Source organism: Salmo salar, chromosome 24 (genome assembly GCF_965601325.2).
Source record: "Salmo salar chromosome 24, fSalSal1, whole genome shotgun sequence".
Taxonomy (NCBI): Eukaryota; Metazoa; Chordata; class Actinopteri; order Salmoniformes; family Salmonidae; genus Salmo; species Salmo salar.
In genome coordinates, this window is record NC_138314.1 from 1,753,927 (window position 1) to 1,780,870 (window position 26,944).

Here is a 26,944-nt window from a genome sequence, read left to right on the forward strand (position 1 = left end):
AGCAGGCAGGCTTCAATCATGCCCTTCCTGCTCTGGCATACACTGGGCCTGGGGATGTAGCCTGTGATATCTGCTCTGAGCAAACGGTTCGAGAGGTTAAGTAAGTTCTGTCAGACCTGCACTGCTTCCTACTGTGAGAGCCACGTCAGGCTCCTTATTGGACCCAGAAACTGTGACTGAAAGGAAAGCGTCCCTACCATTCACTCACTGCAGGAGAGTTTTTATTTATTTATTTTTTTAGCTCTGGAACTGGATCAACCAATCAGAGTGGGAGGAGATGAGACTGTATTTTTACCAGGAGATGAGACTGTTCTACTATACAACTATCAGACTGGATCTGTCACGCCTGTTCCCGCTCTTCCCCCTGGCGCTCAAGGGCGCCAGGCTGCCCTGCATTTACGTACACCTGCCTTCCCTCTTCACGCGCTTCAGCGATATTGGATTCACCTGGACTCACTCAATCACCTGTTTATTAGCTCCCCAGCTCTGTTCCGCGCTGCTGCATTGTTTGTCATATGTCCATGTTACCCGTGTGCTGACGCTGTTCCTGTCTTGTTCTATGTCTATTCCCTAATAAATGTCTGACTCCCCGTACCTGCTTCTCCTGTCCGACGTCGGTCATTACAGGATCAGGTGAATCGGTGATTCAACCTGATTGATTCAGCAGCAAATAGCAACACACATGGTCACGGCTGTTATATATGGAACTCTGGCTTCCCTTGTTTTTAAGGAAGGCAGCATTTTTGACAAGACTATGGTTACTAACATATGGCCTGATTCCGACCCGAGTTAAGCACGCATAAATGGAACGTAATTTCCTTTTTCATGCACTTTCCTCTCTATGTGTATTCTGACCTTGAACCTTGAATAGCATGCTATTCATTCACCCTAATAATTCCACAATTTAATGCGTGAGGAAACCATGAATAAGGTCTAGCAAACCTACAGGTTCCATGTGGGAAAAGGATCTATTTCATATTTTTTCGATGGAAATAACACCATTCTCCATTCACTGCAAGAGCTATTGATAAGAGCAAGGTAAATTAGTAATTCTATTGGATAAGGAATTGTAAATATAAATGACACTTGTTTTAGATATATTTTACCTTACAATCACTGGAGACAAATGTGAAACCAGTCATATGGAAGCAAACTACAGTTTTTTGAAATGCTGTGCCATTATGCATCATTTAAATTGTAAGGTCTTTTAACTTGCAGAGATGGGCACTCTCGATTGTCTTAATCATAGGCTACCCTGACTTTCTCTGTCTCCTATGTCGTGTCTTTGGGCATCATTAAAACTGAAGACTTATTTTATCAAATCATTCTCTGTAATTATTATTACGCGATTAAACTGATTAATCGTGTAACTGTAATTAACTACAAGGTCGGGGCACCAAGGAAAATATTCAGATTACAAAGTTATAATTTTCCTAATATAACTTTCCGATATCATAATATCTGATCTCTGAGTCTTTTGATTTAATGATGTATTCGTTTACCTCGTAAGTCTCATTCCAAACGTCGTAAATTGTTGGTTATCTGCACGAACCCAGTCTTCACTAAGTCATCCATACATCAATTGTCTTAAAATCATTTATTTACTAAACTAAGTAATTCACAGAAAGCATACAAAACAGTAGGTATCGTTACAAAGAAATGGTAGAGGAATGTGCCCTAGTGGGCTAAACCGGCATGGCGGCTTGTTAAACAAAAGTTGATAATTATAACAATTGATATGTTAATCCTTTGCACATGAACGCTCAACTCATTCGGAAACAATTGCAATCAATATATATATTTACGCTCAGTGTGTCGTTGTGATCTTTGTTGGAGAGTTTGGTTCTGTTGGAGAGTTTCGTCCTCACATTCTCTCTCTCTCTCTCTCGGTTAGAAGGGATATTTCAAAGTGACATTCATTAATGTCGTTATAGAATGGATGTTTCGTCGGTTGTCACGTTCAATGATACCGAATTCCTAGCTGCAGACTAGTAATTAATATCAAAGACTTGTTATTATTCTGTATCGATAGTTTAACCCCGTGGTATGGTTAAAGTTCAGTAGAGGGATGCATGGTCAAACCTATTAGCCAACTCGTAATGGAGTGGAGGCCTGTTCTTAAGGAAAGAACCCCTGGGTGGGGGTTCATATACTGAACGTAGAAAAGGCTGTCACATGACGCCTTGTCCTGTCTGTGTCCCTGGGGGCGTGCCGGTGACTTGGTAAAACTTTAAACAGAAAATACAATTCTCTCACATTAACATCTTACAAGCATCCTAACATATTCCAAATAGGTTTATCCTTATTCATTAATTTTATACAACCATTTAGATGTAAGTCTCATAGCTGAGGCTATCATATAAACATTATTATGGTAATATGGCCGTATTGTCTCTCATGAGTTTCACAACATTGTACCAGAACATAAATGTCGTTCGGTTCCCCCGTCCTGTGAGGTGGAAGAATTCCTTTGTCTCTCTATGAAACCACTCTGTCTCAAAACTGTGGCCATGAGGCAGGACATTCCCTTTGGAATTTACGTCCACCTTCTGACCACAGCAGCCTGGGTGTAGGAGACAGAGGGAGATGGTGCAGAAGTAGGGGGGATGGTGCAAGGGGAGGGGGTCAACTGTGCTCGCTGTACTCAAAGAGGGCAACGTCATGACACCTATTTCTATCATGTAAAAATGTTTAGCCACTATCAGTATCGACCTTCAGTAGGCCTATTAACCATACATATTCAACTGCCAATTTACAGTTCCCTTCAGTTGGTATAGCCTACATTATCATTCAATTTAATTACATTGTTTAGTTTACCTTAATGTGTTTCCTCTGTAAAAGCAGTCACGGCCGTGTGGTTGTTGCTGCGGATCATTAGTAAAAGATAATGTAAAAAAAAGGCATGTAGGCTAATTCAATCTTTATGGAGCAGAGTGCAGACCATAAGTAACAGTTTGAACCTGACACATGCGCAATACTTGGCCCTGTCATCACACAGTTCCATAGTTATGCAGGCAATAGACGAGGGTATAGTACACTATTCTCCCTATTATAATTATACACTAACCTTCAAGCATTCCATGGTTGAAGAACTGAATGTGGCAATTTTCAGAATGAATCAAACCTTTCTTTTGTGTGTAAAGGCTCTCCAACCAAGTTTTTTATGATTTATAAATATTTTCCTAATTCTAAATAATATAGTATTTTTAAATCTACCACTTGGTGCTGAAACGGAGACGTATATGCATATATTTAGATGGCTTTCTTTCATTGTTCCCTAATATTCTGAGCCCGTTCTCTCGAGTCTGTCGACAAAATTAAAACTAAAAGGTGCACCGTATTTAAAGGAATGGCTTAAGATAAATGTACTGAAAACCCCATTGAATAAAAACTCCACAAGAAAATCTATTGGCCAGTAAAAGGGAGGGTCTGAAATGTATTCAGTGCTCGCAAGGAAGCCACACCTGCAGAGCGCGTTACGCAACTGAATTAGGTAAGTATGAATACCAAAGACTGAGAAGTGCATAGGAAAGGCATGCTATTGGAAAAGCATAAATTCCTAATTCGGGAATCCCTGTCACGATTGTCGTTGGTAATGGAGGACCAAAACGCAGCAGGTATGTGTAAACTCATCTTGACGTTTATTAACTCAGAACGAACGTACAAAATAACAAACAAGAGAACGAACGATCAACAGACAGTCTGACAAGGCTAAACACAGAACAATCTCCCACAAATACACAGACAAACACACCCAACTAATATAGGACTTCCAATCAAAGGCAACACCACACGGCTGCCTTCAATTGGAAGTCCACCCCAATTAACGCAACATAGAAATAGATCAACCAGACTACACATAGAAATACATCAACATAGACCATAACTCAAAACCCGGAAATAATAAATCAAACGCCCTCCTAACTAACACACCACCCTGAACCACATAAAACAAATACCCTCTGCCACGTCCTGACCAAACTAAAATGACAATTAACCCTTATACTGGCCAGGACGTGACAATCCCCATAGTGAAGAAAAGTATCCCACATTGTAAAGTTCAGTATGGAGCCACTGAACTAGCTGATTCTGAGGTGTACTTTTCCTCTGGTTCCTCCTGCGTATACTATAGCGGTATTGGGCCAAAGAGAAGGGTCAGAGGTGACAGAGAGATAGATGATCTCTGTAAGTCCCTCCCTGAGCTACTCAGGGACAGAGGAGAGAAGGCTGTTCCTCTGACAATTTGGCTCTACCCTCTGGAGCGGCTGAACCCTGTAGCGACGCTTGTATGGGACATATGTATGTATGGGATGCTTGTATGTGAAGATCTGTAGTCTATGGTAGAGAGAGAGCTGGAACAATGCAGAGATGGAGTGTACAAAGATGGTGAGGGTTAGGCTTAAAACATGCAATGAAAGGTTTCATAGGAAAGCCGAGGTGCTGAGAGAGAAAGTTGGGCAGATAGGAGACCAGCTCATGCAACACAGAGATGAGCTAAGGAAAGTGCTGATGCCAGTTGTAAAGTTTTTTAGAAAATTAAGTTAGTAGAACATATAATTTGTTTTCTGTAGAAAGGCAAGCATATACATTTGATTATGTATTGTTGTAATTCTGCTGTGTATAATGTGAGATATTGCTGTGCTGTATTTCATGAGGATGTCTTTGTTTCCTGCTCACGGACTGCAGATAAAATGAGCTTTGTAGCTAAGTCTGGTTAAAAATGTATTGTGCATGCTCCCTGACAAAAATAAAATACTAATTACCTAAAAAAATAATGTTTTAATAGTACAGTTGAAGTCGGAAGTTTACATACATCTTAGCCAAATACATTTAAACTCAGTTTTTCACAATTCCTGACATTTAATCCTTGTATAAATTCCCTGTTTTTGGTCAGTTAGGACCACCACTTTATTTTAAGAATGTGAAATGTCAGAATAACAGTAGAGAGAATGATTCATTTCAGCTTTTATTTCTTTCATCACATTCCCAGTGGGTCAGAAGTTTACATACACTCAATTAGTATTTGGTAGCATTGCCTTTAAATTGTTTAACTTGAGTCAAACGTTTTGGGTAACCTTCCACAAGCTTCCCAAAATAAGTTGGGTGAATTTTGGCACATTCCTCCTGACAGAGCTGGTGTAACTGAGACAGGTTTGTAGGCCTCCTTGCTCGCACACGCTTTTTCAGTTCAGCCCAAAAAAATTCTATGGGATTGAGGTCAGGGCTTTGTGATGGCCACTCCAATGCCTTGACTTTGTTGTCCTTAAGCCATTTTGCAACAACTTTGTAAGTATGCTTGGGGTCATTGTCCATTTGAAAGACCCATTTGCGACCAAGCTTTAACTTCCTGACTGATGTCTTGAGATGTTGCTTCAATATATCCACATAATTTTCCTCCCTCATAATGCCATCTATTTTGTGAAGTGCAGCAAAGCACCCCCACAACATGATGCTGCCACCCCCGTGCTTCACGGTTAGGATGGTGTTCTTCGGCTTGCAAGCCTCCCCCTTTTTCCTCCAAACATAATGATGGTCATTATGGCCAAACAGTTCTATTTTTGTTTCATCAGACCAGAGGACATTGCTCCAAAAAGTACGATCTTTGTCCCCATGTGCAGTTGCAAACTGTAGTCTGGCTTCTTTATGGCGGTTTTGGAGCAGTGGCTTCTTCCTTGCTGAGCGGCCTTTCAGGTTAAGTCGATATAGGACTCGTTTTACTGTGGATATAGATACTTTTGTACCTGTTTCCTCCAGCATCTTCACAAGGTCCTTTGCTGTTGTTCTGGGATTGATTTGCACTTTTCGCACCAAAGTGCATTCATCTCTAGGAGACAGAACGCGTCTCCTTCCTGAGCAGTATGACGGCTGCGTGGTCCCATGGTGTTTATACTTGCGTACTATTGTTTGTACAGATGAACGTGGTACCTTCAGGCATTTGGAAATTGCTTTCAAGGATGAACCAGACTTGTGGAGGTCCACAATTCTTTTTCTGAGGTCTTGGCTGATTTATTTAGATTTCCCCATGATGTCAAGCAAGGAGGCACTGAGTTTGAAGGTAGGCCTTGAAATACATCCACAGGTACACCTCCAATTGACTCAGATGATGTCAATTAGCCTATCAGAAGCTTCTAAAGCCATGACATCATTTTCTTGAATTTTCCAAGCTGTTTAAACGCACAGTCAATGTAGTGTATGTTAACTTCTGACCCACTGGAATTGTGATACAGTGAATTTGAAGTGAAATAATCTGTCTGTAAACAATTGTTGTTGGAAAAATTACTTGTGTCATGCACAAAGTTGATGTCCTAACCGACTTGTCAAAACTATAGTTTGTTAACAAGAAATTTGTGGAGTGGTTGAAAAACGAGTTTTAATGACTCCAACCTAAGTGTATGTAAACTTCCGACTTCAACTGAAGATGTTCCTAATAAAATAAATGCTTAGAAAACTAACAGTCAGACAATAGATACAACTACTGGAGAAAGACACAGACATACCTTTACTTTTGTAGACTAAGGTACTGTCAGGGCTCTAAAGTGCGATCATTTTGTACCATACTGTACATCCAAGTACTTGTTTAGTTAGTATACTGTATATTCAGTCCCCAGGCTTAACTGTTACCACATCTGCATACAGGTTAGACAGAGAAAGAGAGACGGCTAGTGGACGAGATTCTTTCAAGTTGATTCAAACATGTATATTATTTTCCCAATAGATTGATACAGCTCAGATTTGTTTCTGTTACATTAAAAATGCACTGACTACATGAATTCTACAAAAATAAATTACATGTTTCTAATTTTAACTAAAGAAAAGATTGACAAATGTTCACAAAAAGATAACAATTTAAATGTTTTGGAGTGGGTACTGTTCCCCCTACTCATTAATAAAATACATAAAGGTAACATAAATTATCTATTGAACAGTGAGCACAAACCAACTTCAAATAAGGCTATAATAGCTAGCTACATTCCATGATTTTCACTGTGCAAAATACTTTATCAAGATGCTGGCAGAAGACGACTTCAATCAATATGAAGTACAGTTTACAGATTACATATAATAGAGCGTTTTGAGTGTTTCAACTGCCCATAAGGGCCAGTTCGTTTAGTGCTGCACATTCTTTAAACACACTGACGTATTTAAGGCAAGCATTTACACCAGGGCATGTATGTCTCTCGTTGTTACATATAGATAAATCCTGGGAATTTTGGGAAATCCTGGGAATTTTGGGAAAGTTGCTGGAATTTTGCAAATTGCAACCCTATACAGGAACAAATTGCTGCTGAAGGTTACACAACAACATGGAATGTCATTCTACTGCAATAATGCATAATGATACATATTTTGGACAGTGGATATTAGCATTTTCAAAGATTTCTTGCCTTTCATGTTCTAACATTTAAAAGACAAAATACAGATTTGTTTTCCCTGAAAATAAAACTACCGGTATGTCAACATATTCATTTGAACAGAACTGTGTTGATTTTGAAAAGAAAAAGGCATACTCAAAATGGCCTAATTTTGTCTTGACTCATAAATCATGACAGAAAGAAGAGAGAAAGAGTGAGAGCGAGAGGGTACATCTCAAAAGTATTTCCTTATTCCTTGCCTTTTGAGAAGAAGGTGAGGAATCAAGGACATGAGAAATCAAGGAAAAACCTTGAAATTCAACCAGTGCTTGAGAGAGAGAAAGAGAGGGTGATGCCCATAATGCGTTGTTGCCAAGGAAAAGAGATTCTACATGAACAGATGGTTATATGGAGGAGTGTTGACGAAATAAATATCTCCTGAGGTCTTGCTGCTCTGCTCTCAGCATTGTAAAATAATACACCCTGGACCCTCAATGACATTCAGATATACTATACTTCCTGGTCATAAAAAATTAAATAGATTTTTAAAAGCCATACACTTATTGTAAAAAGTAAACCAGTTATTTCCGTCTGTGTTTGACAACATCTCCTCTACTCCAGGGACCCTGAGTTGTGGACTTGTTTCTCTTCATTGTACATTCTAGCTCTGGTCCAGGGCATTACGTGTGGCTTGCAGATGTAGAAGTCTCAGCATCAGCAAGCCGCATGTAATGCACTGGACCAGAGCTACATACCTTCATTCGTGAGCAGCACAATGACCCATTGTCAGATGAAGTACCTCAGTGCTGATCACTGGAGTCTGTTTCAGTGGTTTCAGGTCTGACTTCACTGACCATGGCCGGGGCTGAGACTAGCTCTAGCTCAGTAACGTCTGTCACAATTAGCTGCTGGCCCCAGATTCTGACCCACCCTGGTTATTCGGAGACTGCGATTGGTTGCTGGCCTCCACTTGTGAGCCAGCCTGTTTTTTCGGAGACTGAGATTGGCCTGGGAGCAGGACCTCGACGGTGAAGCTGATGCGTTTGGACTGGAAGATACTGTAGGTGTTGTCAAACCGCAGCACATCTGAAGAAGAAAGAAAACAACATGGATGTCGCCTAAGTCAAGTCCTACACCTTTACTCCGGCCCTTGTCCTCTTTGTGTTCTTGTATGCAAGGCCTGGTTCTTATTTGCCCAGTTTCTAGACCTGAGTGGAACCTGGGTCTAGTTTTATAACATGCACCCACCTTGCTAGTTATTTGGTGACACTTTTCCCACGACCGAGCTTACATCCGCAATCGGTAAACAGTTCTGATTAGGGAGTTGTCGTTTGCGTCGCTGAGCAGTGTCCAAGTAAGAATTCGATCTAATTGATATCTGATACCCCCCTCCAAATCAAAATCAAACATGGATTCCATGTTGTGTTCTCACTTTGCATGCACACGTCTGTGTTTCACACCTTTTTGTCTAGCTAATCAGCCTTGCAGACAGGAAGCAGACAAGAAGTAGAATAGTGTGTGCGGACAAACATTGGTTTTGATTTGGAGGTGGGGTGGTAGCATCTAACAATTGGATTAAATTATTTCCTGGGCACCGCTTGGTGATGCAAACAACGCATTCCTTATCAGAACGATTCACTGACCACGGATATACCCTCAGAAGTAGGAAAAGCATCACCCAACAGGCAAAGACACAGGTCTGTAAAGTAGTCACACGGTGGGCTAGTGTTATACTGGTAGGCTGAGATCCAATCTCTGTCTAGTACCACTAGACTAGGTTCTTATGTGCCCCTACCCAAGTCTTCATGTGTCACTGTACCCCTGTTCTAACCCACTGTAGGGCCTTTCACACTACTGAGACTAATCAAACCAAGCTTTAAAGTTGCTGGAACCATGAAAAAAAGGCAATGTGAAAAGAAAATACCCAAGCCAGCACAGTTTGGTTTGGGATGGCACGATAGTGTGAAAGGGGTATAAGTTTAAAATCGCTTATGTGTCTCTGTCTAGCTGTCCTGTACTCACAGACCCCAGGCTCGCTGCAGGTGAGAGAGCCGTCTTCGGGCACCAGGTGTGCGTTGTATCTCTGGCTGGGAACCACCTCCTGCATCTGCCCTGCATTCTGCCTCTCTCCTATCTTGCCCTTCATAAACACCCCAAAGCCGATGTCTGCCCCATCACTAGAAAACTGCCACCTGCATGGGGGGAGATATTATATTACATTATATAATTATATAACCCGACACACCCGCATAGAATTGTTCCGAGAGCCGATCCGTGACCCACCAAATAACATCAATTTATTTAATCGTTTTTATGACTCCAGTCATAGGCTATTATTCCCCTCCCTGCATGAATTAATGTATATGCATGTCTAATCAACATTTAGATAAAAGGAAACTATGCCATGAAACCATGCCAGAACGACAAAATAATTTTTTTCCAATGAGATGTGGCACATTGACAACTAAAATTGCTCTGAAAAAGGGTCTTCTAATTAGCCTTCTTACCTAATGAAAGCCTATAGCCGACATAATAAAACAAGACCTTTACATTCAATATTGTTTAGATAGTAAAACTGTTTAATTGAAAAGCATATAAACAATTCCCAGAATATAGGATGCAAAACTACATTTATTTAGTAGGCTATAACCTAGGCCTGCTCAAACTTTCACCAGTGCACCGGTTTAAACTTGATATGGCCAGCGTTATGGTCTAAATCAGGGGTTCTTAAACTTTTTCAGCCTGGGACCCAAATGAGAAATTCTGTGTTTTCCTGGGACCCAAGCTTAGGAAAATATGCAACTATACATAAATATTGGTATATTTCATTGCCCTTATGCCTAAAACAAATGCAATATAGACAAAAACAAATAACAATGAAATTAAATATCCATATAAATATATATTAATGTTTATTTTCCCCCGTTAAAAACACTGTTAGATATCTGTCTAGGTTGAAACTGTTGCTGTTAAAATACAATAAATCATTTTCATTCTGAACTGGAATAAACTGATTGATCACATCACACAAATTAATAACAGAACACACACACAGGCTTTTGATAGTGCAACCCTAAGTATCACTACAGCTGAAAAATTATCAGGCCTACTGTACATCTTGCTGTAGAAATTATTGTTGAAAGAAAGTTTAGGTTGGAACTGTTGCAATAAAATACATAGTTTTTCTTTTGAACTGGAATAAACTGATTGATCACATCACACAGATGTAGACCAGAAAACACCCAAACACACAGTCCTATTGAGAGCATGTCTATTCTGGGCTCCGTTCTTGACAGTGCAATACTGAGGTCATGCTCAGCCTTGAAACTGTTTCTGTACTTGTTTTTTAAGTATGTCAGAGTTGAGAACCCTGACTCGCATAGGTATGTGGTGCCAAACTGGACCAGAACATCTACTGCTTTCTCAGTCAGGCAGGAGACAGCTGTGTTTGCCTAAAAAAGCATCTTGCTTCAATCAGTTTACTCCAGTTAAGAATAAAAAATATTATTGTATTATAACAGCAACAGTTCCAACCTAGACCAGTTTTCAACAATAATTTCTACAGTAAAATGTACAGTAGGCCTGATCATTTTTCATCTTCATTTGTACTGTTACTAGGGTTGCACTATCAGTAGCTAGCTTGCTTTGGCGAATGATAGCTATTAGCTGTGTACAAGGCCAGGAGATTGTTTGAAAGAGAAACTCACATCTACTATTGAGAATTAGTTAGTACTCCCTTATTTCTGCTTATCATCACCTGTTATAAAATGACAACAATGCCTTGCTAGCTGACTTACTTTTCCACTGTCGAAGCACTGTTTCCTGAAGCATGCTGCCCTGTTCTGAAAGAACTCCCTGGGTTTACCTTCAAGCTGTGGATGTTTGGTCAGGAGGTGTCGTTTCATTACTAAGCACTTCCCCGCACAAAACACATTGTGGGCGCTCTTCGCTTTAAGTTTCTATGAAAGAGAAACTCATCGCTGTATATGCATTTCATGACAATTGAACTCAGTCAGAACTTGTGGCTAGCATGAATCCATTTGATGACAGCGGTGAATGATGGTGAGTGGGAATGACAAGTCAGTGGCAGACAGCGCATCGTCTGCTGTTGAACGACAGTGCTGCATCGCCTGTGTCGCGGAGTAATCTTCAAGAAAACTGCAGAAAAAAGATCAGGTAAACCGCGAAGCACACGGGCACCTCCCTCTCACACTAACGCAGCTGCCAAACTGAGCAGAGACCGCTGCTAAGCAGAGAGCGCACTTGGCCAAATCAATTCCAGTAATTAATGAAATAATTATAAATTTACCCACCATTAACAGGTGCGCGACCCAACCCATACTTTAAGAAAGGCTGCAAATGAATGTCTGGAGTAACGTAATAGTTAACTGATAATAAACTAAATTAGCCTATCGTAAACAAATACCAGTAAACAAATACCTACGTTGGCCATTTTCACATGAGCTAAGCTAGCCAAGGAAAGAACACTTGGCAAAGTATTCTCGTGTGGGGGGTCGAAAAATACATTTCAGCACCACACAAATAATGGACAGTTCCCTGATCCACAGCGTGCGTGGCTGGTAGCTTATATGTCTGCCTCATCGCTCACAGAATGGAATTCGCAACACAATGCAACACAACAAGTCCTGGGTTTATAAACATTTTTTTTTATATTGATTTAAAATGTTTCGACCCGGAATATAATTGTTCTGAATCGCGAGCCGACCCGTGGGTTGAAAGAACGTTTTCATTTCACCCACCAGCTGACATTTTTGCGGATCAACCACGGGGAACCGTGGGTATCGGACTCGATGCAGGGCTACCCTACACTAGAGTTAAGGAGGGTAATAAAGAGATAGAGAGGAAAATAATGGTGGGGGTGGAAAATAAGGGATGCCGAGATAGAACAGGACAGGTATTGGGGTTAGAGAGAGGTAAGACAGAGAAAGAGGGAGGGATAGAAAGAAATAGCGGTAGTAATATCGGTCCACTCACCTGAGCACACAGCCAGGGCAGAGGATCTCATATTCTAGCTGCTGTGAGGAGCCACGGCTGACTGTTAGACACTGTTCATAGTCCACCTTCACTGACTCACGAACATAGTAGGACGTAGGCACTGTCCCAGCATAGTGGATCTTGAATACACACATATTTAGACAGAGTAAGAGGATGGATGTTGTGGGGTTACAGTGGCTTGCGAAAGTATTGACCACCTTGGCATTTTTCCTATTTTGTTGCCTTACAACCTGGAATTAGAATGGATTTTTTTGGGGGGTTATATCATTTGATTTGCACAACATGTACACGACTTTGAAGATGCAAAATATTTTTTATTGTGAATCAAACAAGAAATATGATGAAAGAACTGAAAACTTGAGCGTGCATAACTATCCCCCCCCCCCCAAAAAAAAAGTCAATACTTTGTAGAGCCACCTTTTGCAGCAATTACAGCTGTAATTCTCTTTGGGTATGTCTCTATAAGCTTGGCACAACTAGCCACTGGGATTTCTGCCCATTCTTCAAGGCAAAACTGCTCCAGCTCCTTCAATTTGGATGGGTTCCGCTGGTGTACAGCAATCTTTAAGTCATACCACAGATTCTCAATAATCAATGGAAATCCAATTTATCAACCCATGGAGGATTTGGAGTCACACTCAAAATTAAAGTGGAAAACCACACTACAGGCTGATCCAACTTTGATGTAATGTCCTTAAAACAAGTCAAAATGAGGCTCAGTAGTGTGTGTGGCCTCCACGTGCCTGTATGAACTCCCTACAACGCCTGGGCATGCTCCTAATGAGGTGGCGGATGGTCTCCTGAGGGATCTCCTCCCAGACCTGGACTAAAGCATCCCCCAACTCCTGGACAGTCTGTGGTGCAATGTGGCGTTGGTGGATGGAGCGAGACATGTCCCAGATGTGCTCAATTGGATTCAGGTCTGGGGAACGGGCGGGCCACTCCATAGCATCAATGCCTTCCTCTTGCAGGAACTGCTGACACACTCCAGCCACATGAGGTCTAGCATTGTCTTGCATTAGGAGGAATCCAGGTCCAACCGCACCAGCATATGGTCTCACAAGGGGTCTGAGGATCTCATCTCGGTACCTAATGGCAGTCAGGCTACCTCTGGCGAGCACATGGAGGGCTGTGCGGCCCTCCAAAGAAATGCCACCCCACACCATGACTGACCCACCGCCAAACCGGTCATGCTGGAGGATGTTGCAGGCAGCAGAACGTTCTCCACGGCGTCTCCAGACTCTGTCACGTCTGTCACATGTGCTCAGTGTGAACCTACTTTCATCTATGAAGAGCACTGGGTGCCAGTGGCGAATTTGCCAATCTTGGGGTTCACTGGCAAATGCCAAACGTCCTGCACGGTGTTGGGCTGTAAGCACAACCCCCACCTGTGGACGTCGGGCCCTCATACCACCCTCATGGAGTCTGTTTCTGACCGTTTGAGCAAACACATGCACATTTGCGGCCTGCTGGAGGTCATTTTGCAGGGCTCTGGCAGTGCTCCTCCTGCTCCTCCTTGCACAAAGGCGGAGGTAGCGGTCCTGCTGCTGGGTTGTTGCCCTCCTACGGCCTCCTCCACATCTCCTGATGTACTGGCCTGTCTCCTGGTAGCGCCTCCATGCTCTGGACACTACGCTGACAGACACAGCAAACCTTCTTGCCACAGCTTGCATTGATGTGCCATCCTGGATGAGCTGCACTACCTGAGCCACTTGTGTGGGTTGTAGACTCCGTCTCATGCTACCACTAGAGTGAAAGCACCGCCAGCATTCAAAAGTGACCAAAACATCAGCCAGGAAGCATAGGAACTGAGAAGAGGTCTGTGGTCACCACCTGCAGAACCACTCCTTTATTGGGGGTGTCTTGCTAATTGCCTATAATTTCCACCTGTTGTCTATTCCATTTGCACAACAGCATGTGAAATGTATTGTCAATCAGTGTTGCTTCCTAAGTGGACAGTTTGATTTCACAGAAGTGTGATTGACTTGGAGTTACATTGTGTTGTTTAAGTGTTCCCTTTATTTTTTTGAGCAGTGTATATATATATATATATATATATTACTGAGATCATGTGACACTTATATAAAGTCCACCTGTGTGCAATCTAACTAATTATGTGACTTCTGAAGGTAATTGGTTGCACCAGATCTTATTTAGGGGCTTCATAGCAAAGGGGGTGAATACATATGCACGCACCACTTTTCCATTAAAAAAAATATATTTTTTGAAACAAGTCATTTTTTTTCATTTCACTTCACCAATTTGGACTATTTTGTGCATGTCCATTACATAAAATCCAAATAAAATTATTCAACAAAATAGTTAAAACACCAAGGGGGATGAATACTTTTGCAAGACACTGTAGCTGATAAAAATGTTATGAAAGTCAGCAGGACATTTTTTAGGGAAGAACTTACAAGGAAATAAAAAAGAAAGCTTTACTTTCTACAACTATGAATCTGCTGCGGTTACATGTTTTATCATAGGCTTTTGCGCTTCGCATACTTTCAGTTGAGAAATAAAAGTCCAGAGTATCAGCCTCAGAGTTGAATTTTGTAATTTATTTGCATAATAACAAGACCAACAATTTTCTTTAGACCACCTTACTGGCTAATGATTTCATCTTCCTAAACAGTCTGAGCCCTCAGCTCAAGCAAACCAAGGATTTGAGAAATACTGACTGACCAAACACAGACGGAAGTAAAAAATGCTGGTTGCAGCAGTAATTGAGAACCACCGGGGGGGGGGGGGGGGGGGGGGGGGGGGAGAGGGGCCAATAAGGGGTGATTGTATTCCATATGTGAGTGAAGGGTGAGAAAGATGGGATGGTTCACCTCAACCATAAGAATAGGGCAATTAGCATTGGTCCACAGTCAAATCACACAAGACCATTCATTACATGTCTAGGATAACACAGCAAGCCATGGGAAATGTTGAGCTGAGCACAGGTGCAGACACAAACAGGACCTTGATCCAAATGCATTTGTGGCACTGTCAACGATAAAGGTGTTAAAAATGATCTTTAAAACTTGACTGACTGTTGCATAATCTGCCTGTAGTGTACACACAGACCCAGTCCGATCTCACTCTACAGCAAATAAGCTATAAATGTCGGATGAAACAGATTATTTTTTTATGTAATATCTACATAGGCGTACAGAGGCCCATTATCAGCAACCATCACTCCTGTGTTCCAATGGCACGTTGTGTTAGTTAATCCAAGTCTATTGTTTTAAAAGGCTAATTGATCATTAGAAAACCCTTTTGCAATTATGTTAGCCCAGCTGAAAACTGTTGTTCTAATTTAAGAAGCAATAAAATTGGCCTTCTTTAGACTAGTTGTGTATCTGGAGCATCAGTATTTGTAGGTTCGATTACAGGCTCAAAATGGCCAGAAACAAATAACTTTCTTCTGAAGCTCATCAGTCTATTCTTGTTTGGAGAAATGAAGGTTATTCCTCTAGCGCCTCTTCAACCTCAGGAGGCTGAAGAAATGTGGCTCGTCACCCAAAACCCTGACAAACTTTTACAGATACACAATCGAGAGCATCCTGTCGGGCCGTATCACAGCTTGTACGGCATCTGCACCGCCCTCAACCGCAAAGCTCTCCAGAGGGTGCTGCGGTCTGCACAACGCATCACCGGGGGAAAACTACCTGCCCTCCATGACACCTACACCACCCGATGTCACAGGAAGGCCATAAAGATCATCAAGGACAACAACCACCCGAGCCACTGCATATTCACAACGCTACCATCCAGAAGGCGAGGTCAGTACAGGTGCATCAAAGCTGGGACCGAGAGACTGAAAAACAGCTTCTATCGCAAGGCCATCAGACTGCTAAACAGCAATCACGAACTCAGAGAGGCTGCTGCCTACATTGAGACCCAATCACTGGCCACTTTAATAAATAGATCACTAGTCACTTTAAACAATGGCACTTTAAATAATGCCACTAATAATGTTTACATATCTTACATTACTCATATCACATGTATATACTGTATTTTATACCTTCTACTGCACCTTCCTTATGCCGCTCTGCCATCGCTCATCCATATACTTACAGTTGAAGTCGGAAGTTTACATACACCTTAGCCAAATATATTTAAACTCAGTTTTTCCACAATTCCTGACATTAAATCCTAGTAAAATTCCCTGTCTTAGGTCAGTTAGGATCACAACCTTATTTTAAGAATGTGACATGTCAGAATAATAGTAGAGAGAATGATTTATTTCAGCTTTTATTTCTTTCATCACATTCCCAGTGGGTCAGAAGTTTACATACACTCAATTAGTATTTGGTAGCATTGCCTTTAAATTGTTTAACTTGGGTCAAACGTTTCGGGTAGCCTTCCATAAGCTTCCCACAATAAGTTGGGTGAATTTTGGCCCATTCCTCCTGACACAGCTGGTGTAATGGAAGTCAGGTGAGTAGGCCTCCTTGCTCGCACATGCTTTTTCAGTTCTGCCCACACATTTTCTATAGGATTGAGGTCAGGGCTTTGTGATGGCTACTCCAATACCTTGACTTTGTTGTCCTTAACTTCTTTGGGATAGGGGGCAGTATTTTCACAGCTGGATAAAAAACGTACCCGATTTAATCTGGTTACTACTCCTGCCTAGAAACTAGAATATGCATATAATTAGTAGATTTGGATAGAAAACACTCTAAAGTTTCTAACACTGTTTGAATGGTGTCTGTGAGTATAACAGAACTCATATGGCAGGCCAAAACCTGAGAAGATTCCATACAGGAAGTGCCCTGTCTGACAATTTGTTGTCATTCTGTTGCATCTCTATCAAAAATACAGCATCTGTGCTGTAACGTGACACTTTCTAAGGCTTCCATTGGCTCTCTAAAGCCACCAGAAAGTGGAATGGGGTGTCTGCTGTCTCTGGGCAAAGAACAGCAGCAGAATTTGTGAGTGGTCAGCCTGGGGACAGTGACACTGGAGATGCGCGGTCACGAGACTACTCCATTTTTTTCTTTCAGCCTTTGAATGAATACAACGTTGCCCGGTTGAAATATTATCGCTATTTTACGAGAAAAATAGCATAAAAATTGATGTTAAACAGCCTTTGACATGCTTCTAAGTACGGTAATGGAATATTTTTAATTTTTTTGTCACGAAATGCGCTCGCGCGTCACCCTTCAGATAGTGACCTGAACGCACGAACAAAACAGAGCTATTTGGATATAACTATGGATTATTTGGAACCAAAACAACATTTGTTGTTGAAGTAGAAGTCCTGGGAGTGCATTCTGACGAAGAACAGCAAATGTAATCACATTTTTCTAATAGTAATTCTGAGTTTAGGTTGTCCCAAACTTGGTGGGTGTCAAAATAGCTAGCCGTGATGGCCGAGCTATTTACTCAGAATATTGCAAAATGTGATTTCGCCAAAAAATGTATTTTAAAATCTGACACCGCGATTGCATAAAGGAGTTCTGTATCTATAATTCTTAAAATAATTGTTATGTATTTTGTGAACGTTTATCATGAGTAATTTAGTAAATTCACCGGATGTTTTCGGTGGGTATGCTAGTTCTGAACATCACATGCTAATTTAAAAAGCTGGTTTTTGATATAAATATGAACTTGATTGAACAAAACATGCATGTATTGTATAACATAATGTCCTAGGAGTGTCATCTGATGAAGACCATCAAAGGTTAGTGCTGCATTTAGCTGTGGTTTGGGTTTATGTGACATATATGCTTGCTTGGAAAATGGCTGTGTGATTATTTGTGTCTATGTACTCTCCTAACATAATCTAATGTTTTGCTTTGGCTGTAAAGCCTTTTTGAAATCGGACAATGTGTTTAGATTAACGAGAGTCTTATCTTTAAAATGGTGTAAAATAGTTGATTGTTTGAGAAAATTGAATTGTGGTATTTTAGTTGGTTTTGTATTTTGCGCCGTGCGATGCCATTGGCTGTTGGCTAGGGGATCCGCAGGCGGAACGGGGTCCTCAACAGGTTAAGCCATTTTACTACAACTTAGGAAGTATGCTTGTGGTCATTGTCTATTTGGAGACTCATTTGCGACCATGCTTTAACTTCCTGACTGATGTCTTGAGATGTTGCGTCAATATATCCATATAATTATCCGTCCTCCTGATGCCATCTATTTTGTGACGTGCACCAGTCCCTCCTGCAGCAAAGCACCCCCACAACATGATGCTGCCACCCCCGTGCTTCACGGTTGGGATGGTGTTCTTCAGCTTGCAAGCCTCCCCCTTTTTCCCCCAAACATAACGATGGTCATTATGGCCAAACAGTTTCATCAGACCAGAGAACATTTCTCCAAAAAGTACGATCTTTGTCCCCATGTGCAGTTGCAAACTGTAGTCTGGCTTTTTTATTATGGCGTTTTGGAGCAGTGGCTTCTTCCTTGCTGAGCAGCCTTTCAGGTTATGTCGATATAGGACTCGTTTTACTGTGGATATAGATACTTTTGTACCTGTTTCCTCCAGCATCTTCACAAGGTCCTTTGCTTGTAACGGCTGTTGTAGAGAGGGGACCAAAGCGCAGCGTGTTGAGTGCTCATTATGATATTTATTAACTCAAAAAACACTAAAGACAAAATAACAAATGGCAAACGATCAGAATACAGTTCTGTCAGGTACAGAGACTAAACAGAAAATAACTGGCCACAAACACAGGTGGAAAAAACCCCTACTTAAATATGATCTCCAATTATAGACAACGAGGACCAGCTGCCTCTAATTGGAGATCACCCCCCAAAAAACATAGAAATAGAAACCTAGAACTTAAACATAGAAATAGAAAACATAGAAAAACACAAAACACCCCCTGTCACGCCCTGACCTACTCTACCATAGAAAATAATATCTTACTATGGTCAGGACGTGACAATACCCCCCCAAAGGTGCAGACTCCGAATGCCACTAAACATACACAACAAAAAAACAAAAGGGAGGGTTGGGTGGGTAACTCTTATCTATGGCAGCTCAAATGCAGTCCACATAACCTCCAGCAGAGGCGGCGGCTCCGGATCGGGGCGTAACCCCCGCTCCACCTGCTGATCCCTCTGCTTTAGTACCCCCGGACCGTAGATCATCTCAGGAGGCTCCGGGCTGCAGGCCGCCGTCTCAGGAGGCTCCGGACTGGGGAGCGTCGCTGGAGGCTCCGGACTGGGGAGCGTCGCTGGAGGCTCCGGACTGGGGAGCGTCGCTGGAGGCTCCGGACTGGGGAGCGTCGCTGGAGGTCTGATGTGTGAGACTGGCATAGGTGGCGCCAGACTGGTAACACGCACCTCAGGTCGAGTGCGGGGAGGAGGCACAGGACATGCTGGGCTGTGGAGGCGCACCGGAGGTCTGATGCGTAGGACCGGTACAGGTGGCACGGGCTGATGACACGCACCTCAGGGCGAGTGCGGAGAGGAGGCACAGGACGTACCGGGCTGTTGAGACGTACTGGAGACCTGGTGTGTATAGCCGGTATCACTTGTTCCGGAACTTCCACACACTTCTCAGGACGAGTACGGGGAGCTGACTCAGGTGGCACCAAACTGACGACACGTTTCTTTGGGAAAAACTTGTGCGTCCTCCACCAACTCAATAACTCTCCCATTTCTCCCTTCTCCAAATTTTCTTTCTCCTCCCGGATTGTCTCTGGTTTACTCCTCGGCTCCGCCGACTGCTCCATGTGCCCCCCCCCAAAAAAATGATTTGGGTTTCTGTAGCCTCTCGTGCCTCCCTGGCAGGCTTCTATATCTGTCTATTACTTGGCCCCAAGTCCAGTTTACCCTGTCTAGCCTCTCCTTCAGAGACCAGGTATCCATCTCCTCCCGAGCACGCTGCTTGATCCAGTTGTGGTGGGCAGTTCTGTAACGGCTGTCGTAGAGAGGGGACCAAAGCGTAGCGTGTTGAGTGCTCATTATGATATTTATTAACTCAAAAAACACTAAAGACAAAATAACAAATGATCAGAATACAGTTCTGTCAGGTACAGAGACTAAACAGAAAATAACTGCCCACAAACACAGGTGGAAAAAAAAACGTACTTATATATGATCTCCAATTAGAGACAACGAGGACCAGCTGCCTCTAATTGGAGATCATCCAAAAAAAACAACACAGAAATAGAAACCTAGAACTTAAACATAGAAATAGAAAACAGAAAACACCCCGTCACGCCCTGACCTACTCTACCATAGAAAATAATATCTTACTATGGTCAGGACGTGACATTGCTGTTGTTCTGCGATTGATTTACACTTTTCACACCAAAGTACGTTCATCTCTAAAAGACAGAACGTGTCTCCTTCCTGAGCGGTATGACGGCTGCGTGGTCCCGTGGTGTTTATACTTGCGTACTACTGTTTGGAAATTGCTCTCAAGGATGAACCAGACTTGTGGAGGTCTACAATGTTTTTCTGAGGTCTTGGCTCATTTCATTTGATTTTCCCATGATGTCAAGCAAAGAGGCACTGGGTTTGAAGGTAGGCCTTGAAATACATCCACAGGTACACCTCCAATTGACTCAAACAATGTCAATTAGCCTATCAGAAGCTTCTTGAAGCCATGAATTCATTTTCTGGAATTTTCCAAGCTGTTTAAAGGCACAGTCAACTTAGTGTTTGTAAACTTCTGACCCACTGGAATTGTGATACAGTGAATTATAAGTGAAATAACCTGACTGTAAACAATTGTTGGAAAAATTACTTGTGTCATGCACAAAGTAGATGTCCTAACCGACTTGCCAAAACTATGGTTTGTTAACAAGAAATTTGTGGAGTGGTTGAAAAACGAATTTAATGCCTCAAACCTAAGTGTATGTAAACTTCCGACTTCAACTGTATACAATGAGTGTACAAAACATAAGGAACACCATCCAAATATTGAGTTTTGCCCACTGAACAGCATCAATTCATCGGGGCATGGACTCTACAAGGTGTCAAAAGCATTTCACTGGAATGCTGGCCAATGTTGACTCCAATGCTTCCCACAGTTGTGTCAAGTTGGCTGGGTGTTCTTTGGGTGGTGGACCACACACACAGGAAACTGTTGAGAGTGAAAAACCCAGCAGCATTCTTGACAAATCGACACTGGCACCTACTACCATACCCCATTCAAAGGCACCTAAATATTTTGTCTTGCCCATTCACCCTCTGAATGGTACACAATTCATCGCTCAATTGTCTCAAGGATTGAAAATCCTTCTTTAACCCATCTCCCTTTCATCTACACTGATTGAAATGGATTTAACAAGTGACATCAATAAGGGACCATAACCTTATTGTCTATAGTCTATGTCAAAGAAAGAGCAGGTGTTCCTAATGTTTTGTACACTCAGTGTATATTTAACGTTTTTTCACAGACTGTATTTAACACCAAGGATTTGTTTTACAATGAAATTGGCCCCAACTCCCAACTGTTCACCGTGTACCCTAAATCAGGTAGACACATTCTTTCATATGATGTGGGAGTGCCCTGCAGTTAAATGCTTCTGGCAAAAAAGTTACAAAATTCATTTTGAAGTGCATGAATGTAAATATTCAATGCTTTCCATCTACTATGTTACTTAACGATGATAGCTCATTGAATCTCTTAATCAATCAGAGATTATTACTGCTGGCAGGTGCCACTGCCGCAAAAAAGTTGTTGGCTCATAGATGGCTATCACCTCACTCTCTCCCAATTCACCAGTGGATACAGTTACTATTAGAAGTTCTAACATTAGAAATATCAACAGGGAGAATGAATTGTGCTAGTCAAGGAACAATTGAGGCCTGGACAAATATACTTGACTCTGTAAAGAATAACCTAAGCTAAAGCCCAACAAATACACACATCCAAATATACACACTATATGACCAAAAGTACGTGGACACCTGCTCGTCAAACATCTCATTCCAAAATCATGGGCATTAATATGGAGTTGGTCCCCCCTTTGCTGCTATAACAGCCACCACTCTTCTGGGAAGGCTTTCCACTAGATGTTGGAACATTGTGGCAGGGATTTGCTTCAATTCAGCCACAAGAGCATTAGTGATGTCGGGCACTGATGTTGGCCGATTAGGCCTGGCTCGCAATTCATACCAAAGGTGTTCGATGGAGTTGAGGTCAGGGCTCTTTGCAGGCCCGGCAAGTTCATCCACACCGATCTCGACAAACCATTTCTGTATGGACCTCACTTTGTGCACGGGGAGCATTGTCATGCTGAAAAAGGAAAGGGCCTTCCCCAAACTGATGCCAAAAAGTTATAAGCACAGACTTGTCTAGAATGTCATTGTATGCTGTAGCGTAAAAATTTCCCTTAACTGGAACAAAGGGGCCTAGCCCGAACCATGAAATACAGCCCCAGACCATTATTCCTCCTCCACCAAACTTTACAGTTGGCACTATGCATTCGGGCAGGTAGCGTTCTCCTGGCATCTGCCAAACCCAGATTGTCCGTTGGACTGCCAGATGGTGAAAGTGTGATTCATCACTCCAGAAAATGCGTTTCCACTGCTCCAGAGTCCAATGGAGACGAGCTATACACCACTCTAGCCGACGCTTGGCATTGCGCATGGTGATCTTAGGCTTATGTGCGGCTGCTCTGCCATGGATACCTATTTTATGAAGCTCCCGACGAACAGTTATTGCACTGACATTGTTTCCAGAGGCAGTTTGGATCTTGGTAGTGAGTGTTGCAACCGAGTTAATATTGTGAGTAATTGTTTGTAGAGTTAAAGAAACAATTGTAAAGTAAAAAAAAAAAATTTGTTCATGAGCATGGGCATTGTAATGCGGTGGTTACGCAAAATCATGGGGGGAAAAGAGAGACCAGTCATGTACTGGAGTAAATGGTTGGGCTCCAGAGAGGCACAGCGGTCTAAGACACTGCATCTCAGTGCAAGAGGTGTCATTACAGTCCTTGGTTCAAATCCAGATTGTATCCCATAGGGTGGCGAACAATTGGCCTAGGGTCGTTCGGGTTTGGCCGGGGTAAGCCGTCATTGTAAATAAGAATTTGTTCTTAACTGACTTGCCTAGTTACATAAAATAAAATGTTAAGACTTGGCAAGAGGAATGCCGCCGTGTCTGAGTGCAGTACAGGCGAGAGAACACTGCTTTGATTACAATGGGCCAAAAAAGTAGACCTGTATATTAATCTTAAAATAGTAGACATTAATGAGTGTGAAGCAAATAGTGAATATCCAATGGAGATTGGTTATAGTATATAGAGTAAAGGTTGGGGTGGATTAAAGCACAAGTGATTCAAAGAGTGGAGGACAGTAGCCTCTCTGTAAACAGAAATGATCATGTTTGTCTGTAATTAAAACTTTGTGTTGTGAATTAAGATTTAGCATAGTGAAAACGAACGAAATGTACATTTTCTCTTCCAGGAGAGGATAGGGTGTTCATATCTCTCCCTTTGAAATATTTCCGAGGCTGTTGTCTTGGGAGAGCAGTTAGTGAAATTCTGCACTTCTATTAAGTAGTGGGCGTTCCCTGTAGCTCAGTTGGTAGAGCATGGTGTTTGCAACGCCAGGGTTGTGGGTTCGATTCCCACGGGGGGCCAGCACAGAAAAAAAAGAAAAAGAAAATATGTATGAAATGTATGCATTCACTACTGTAAGTCGCTCTAGATAAGAGCGTCTGCTAAATGACTAAAATGTAAGTATAAAGTTACCTGGATCCGGCCGTAAAAGGAGGTCCCAAGGCCTGGCCATATGTCCACCAGAGGGCATCTTTGAAAAGCATTTGATAGCCTTCAATAGCGACTGTACTAGAGAATTTTAAACCTTTTTTTGTAAGAACATAGAATATGGGACTAATTTTAAGAAATTTTGCTTAATTAATTTGATTAATATTATGGTGTTTCTATTCCAAGAAAAACGAAAAACCTTCTGGGTTTCTGTTAGTATGGAACCGAAAATATGGCACTGACAACGTGACGGTCGGGAGTAGGCTACAGTACTGGGCTATTTAGCTAAAGAATCCCCGTGTCGTGCAGGCACGCAGGAGACCGGGGTTCAATTCCCTGATGGGGAGGAAGGAGTAGGCTGTCCTTGTAAATAAGAATTTGTTCTTAACTGACTTGCCTAGTTAAATAAAGGTTACACTAAGAGCATTACAATTACACAATTAGGGTGTAGAAATGTTGTCTAACCAATACCCAAACGGAGATTCAGTCAAAATAAAAATCTCATTGATTTATCAAGACCAATCCCCATGCTCGTCTCAGAGCAGCACGAAACGGTGCCAAAATAGTTGTAGGTTATTGCTTCAAATCCTATTGCTTCTAACTTCAATATGCTCTTTAAATAAATAAGACCTACACCACTTTCAACAGCACATTACTCAACACTAGTGAGACTCATGCCGCCTACAGTATATTTTTTGATATGACGTGACTCTCCGCCAATAATTACATATAGAGGATTGGAGGATTCTAAATTAAAACCAAAAGCTGCCTCATTGGTCTCCCGGTGGCAGCCGGCACGGGTATCTGTACCAACGCATTTGCATTGCGATGCGGTGACTTAGCTATGCCACTGGGGAGGCCCCATCCACAAAGTATCAAAATACAGAGAGGTGTTGGTAAAGGTATATTGTCCTGCTTATACCCCATAATGGGCTGTTATAATACTGTACATGGTGTCCAGGTCAGGATAACCAAAACATGTATTTATTAAAGACTATCAGAAAGAATGTTGGTACTTATTTATTTTGATCCAAAGCCATGAATGAGTGAGTCATGAATGACTGAGTATTTTGGCCTTTATTCAGATTTTCAGATTTATTCAGATTTTATATAGGTGCCGCTATATGACTGTGCAATCAACTTGATAATATAACGATATTTTGGAGGTTATTTCGTTTTCAAAAAAACAAAAGTGAGCGATTTGTAATCTGAATAAAGGCCAAAATAATATTTGTCAAGGCCAAAACATTTATTTCTGTTTTAGAGGGAGAGAAACGCTGGGCCAATTGAGCACCGCCCTAAATAAATAAAATGGGGCTCCCAATCAGGGTCAGATGAGATACATAATAATACTTTTTGTTGTATTATTTGTTTTGTCTTTTCTGGTGGATAAAACTGAAATTGCAGCCAATCCCGGCTGGTTGTGATACAACCAACCTAACTTAGAAATACATTTGATGATAGAATTCTCCCCCTACCTTCCTTCTAAGTCTATTGTCCAACTACCTGCTAATAGCCATAATGGCGCTGTACAACATGACCGTGTGTGTTTGAAAGAGTATTTTACAGTAAGCAACAATTTGTTTACCTTCATTAGACAACTTTGTTCCAATATTTCTGTAATTCAGTGATATTTATTCCCATAGTAATTTGTTATGGATCCATAACTAAATAAATATCGGCATTGTGAAAGACTATTTTTATCATTATTTTATTAACGAAAGCATAAAGATGCCATTATTAGTTACATTGTTTTTGTTTGAATGTGCAGACTGGCACTAAGAACAGCGGGAACGTTTCCCTAGTCAGCGCCATTATTAGTGCAATGCCCTTTAAAGTGTTGCTCTGTGCTACCCAGTGTGGCGGGGTGGGCATCCACCCCCCTTCCTCTTTCCCCATGGGCTAGGTCCGTCTTCTGTGCGCAGCTTTGCGGCCCATCCCGTGCCCCCTGCCCTCGTGCCTTGAACCTCATGCGCTTTCAGTGGATACAGCTGGAGAACTACAAGGCAATCCCATTGTGCGTCACTCGGGAGCCATGACTAATATGACCAATAAATATGGTCCTGCTAATAACAGGGTTAATAATATATCTGTGAGAATATCCAAGGGGCTTTTATATAATTCTAAATTAATAATAATAATCGCTTTGCTTATAAAATAACAATATTTTGGAGATGGTTTTGCTTTCAAATAACGTCAAATGAGCGAGAAAAAGGCCATTCTTGAACACGGGGTGAGACATTGTTACTAATTTGCAAATAAAGCCAGTTTGTTATTTAGAATTAGAATTGCGCCACTCAGGCGCTGTACAACGTGACCGGTCGGGAGTGGGCTACAGTACTACAGTAAGAGCAAAATAATCCTAACAAAATAAAAGAATAAAAATCTTGTGTAACAACAGTTTTAGTAAGTAATACTGAAGTCGTACACAATTATCAGTTTCTATTTAGGTTTATGTCGCCCATTCATTGTCAGTTAGAGACACAGTAGGACCCAAAAGCATAATCAGTGCTCCAACTCCCCTTGCACTGGTCTGGAGTAATGAAGTGGTGACGCAGGGTACCGTACTAAACCACAAATTACCTCTAAGTCCCGCAGCATAATGAGTTCTCCTGATAAGAAATGTACTGAAAAACCCAATGTAAACCTGGAACACAGAATGTTTTAAATGTCTTTAAATAATCAGTCTGAAGTATAGAGAAAGAAAAGAGAAAGAACAGAATCAAATAAGAACAGACTCACTTTATGGTGTTGTATAACCTCTGTTCTGACTTTCTGGTCACCCTCGCCAGAAAGGCTAGAGACAAATCTTACCTAATAAGTATAATATGTAATGCTGGTAAATATGAAGAAGTGTATTGCTGTTGTTGTTTTTCATCTTTGCTTCAATTCTCACCAGATTGGGTCTGC

General features: G+C 41.7%; 1 protein-coding gene across 2 annotated transcripts in view; it reads right to left on the reverse strand.

Annotated features, from left to right (window-relative positions):
• Nucleotides 1-3,618: 3,618 nt before the first annotated feature.
• Nucleotides 3,619-26,944, reverse strand: part of LOC106584883 (SEC14-like protein 2) — a 54,712-nt gene continuing 31,386 nt past the window's right edge. For both annotated transcript variants that reach the window (XM_014170488.3, XM_014170489.3), the window contains 3 exons: nucleotides 12,348-12,487; nucleotides 9,375-9,544; nucleotides 3,619-8,438 (listed from right to left, as the gene is read on the reverse strand). In XM_014170488.3, the coding sequence (XP_014025963.1) occupies nucleotides 8,254-8,438; nucleotides 9,375-9,544; nucleotides 12,348-12,487 (495 nt within the window). In that variant the 3' untranslated portion in view covers nucleotides 3,619-8,253. The remainder of the gene's footprint in view (nucleotides 8,439-9,374; nucleotides 9,545-12,347; nucleotides 12,488-26,944) is intronic.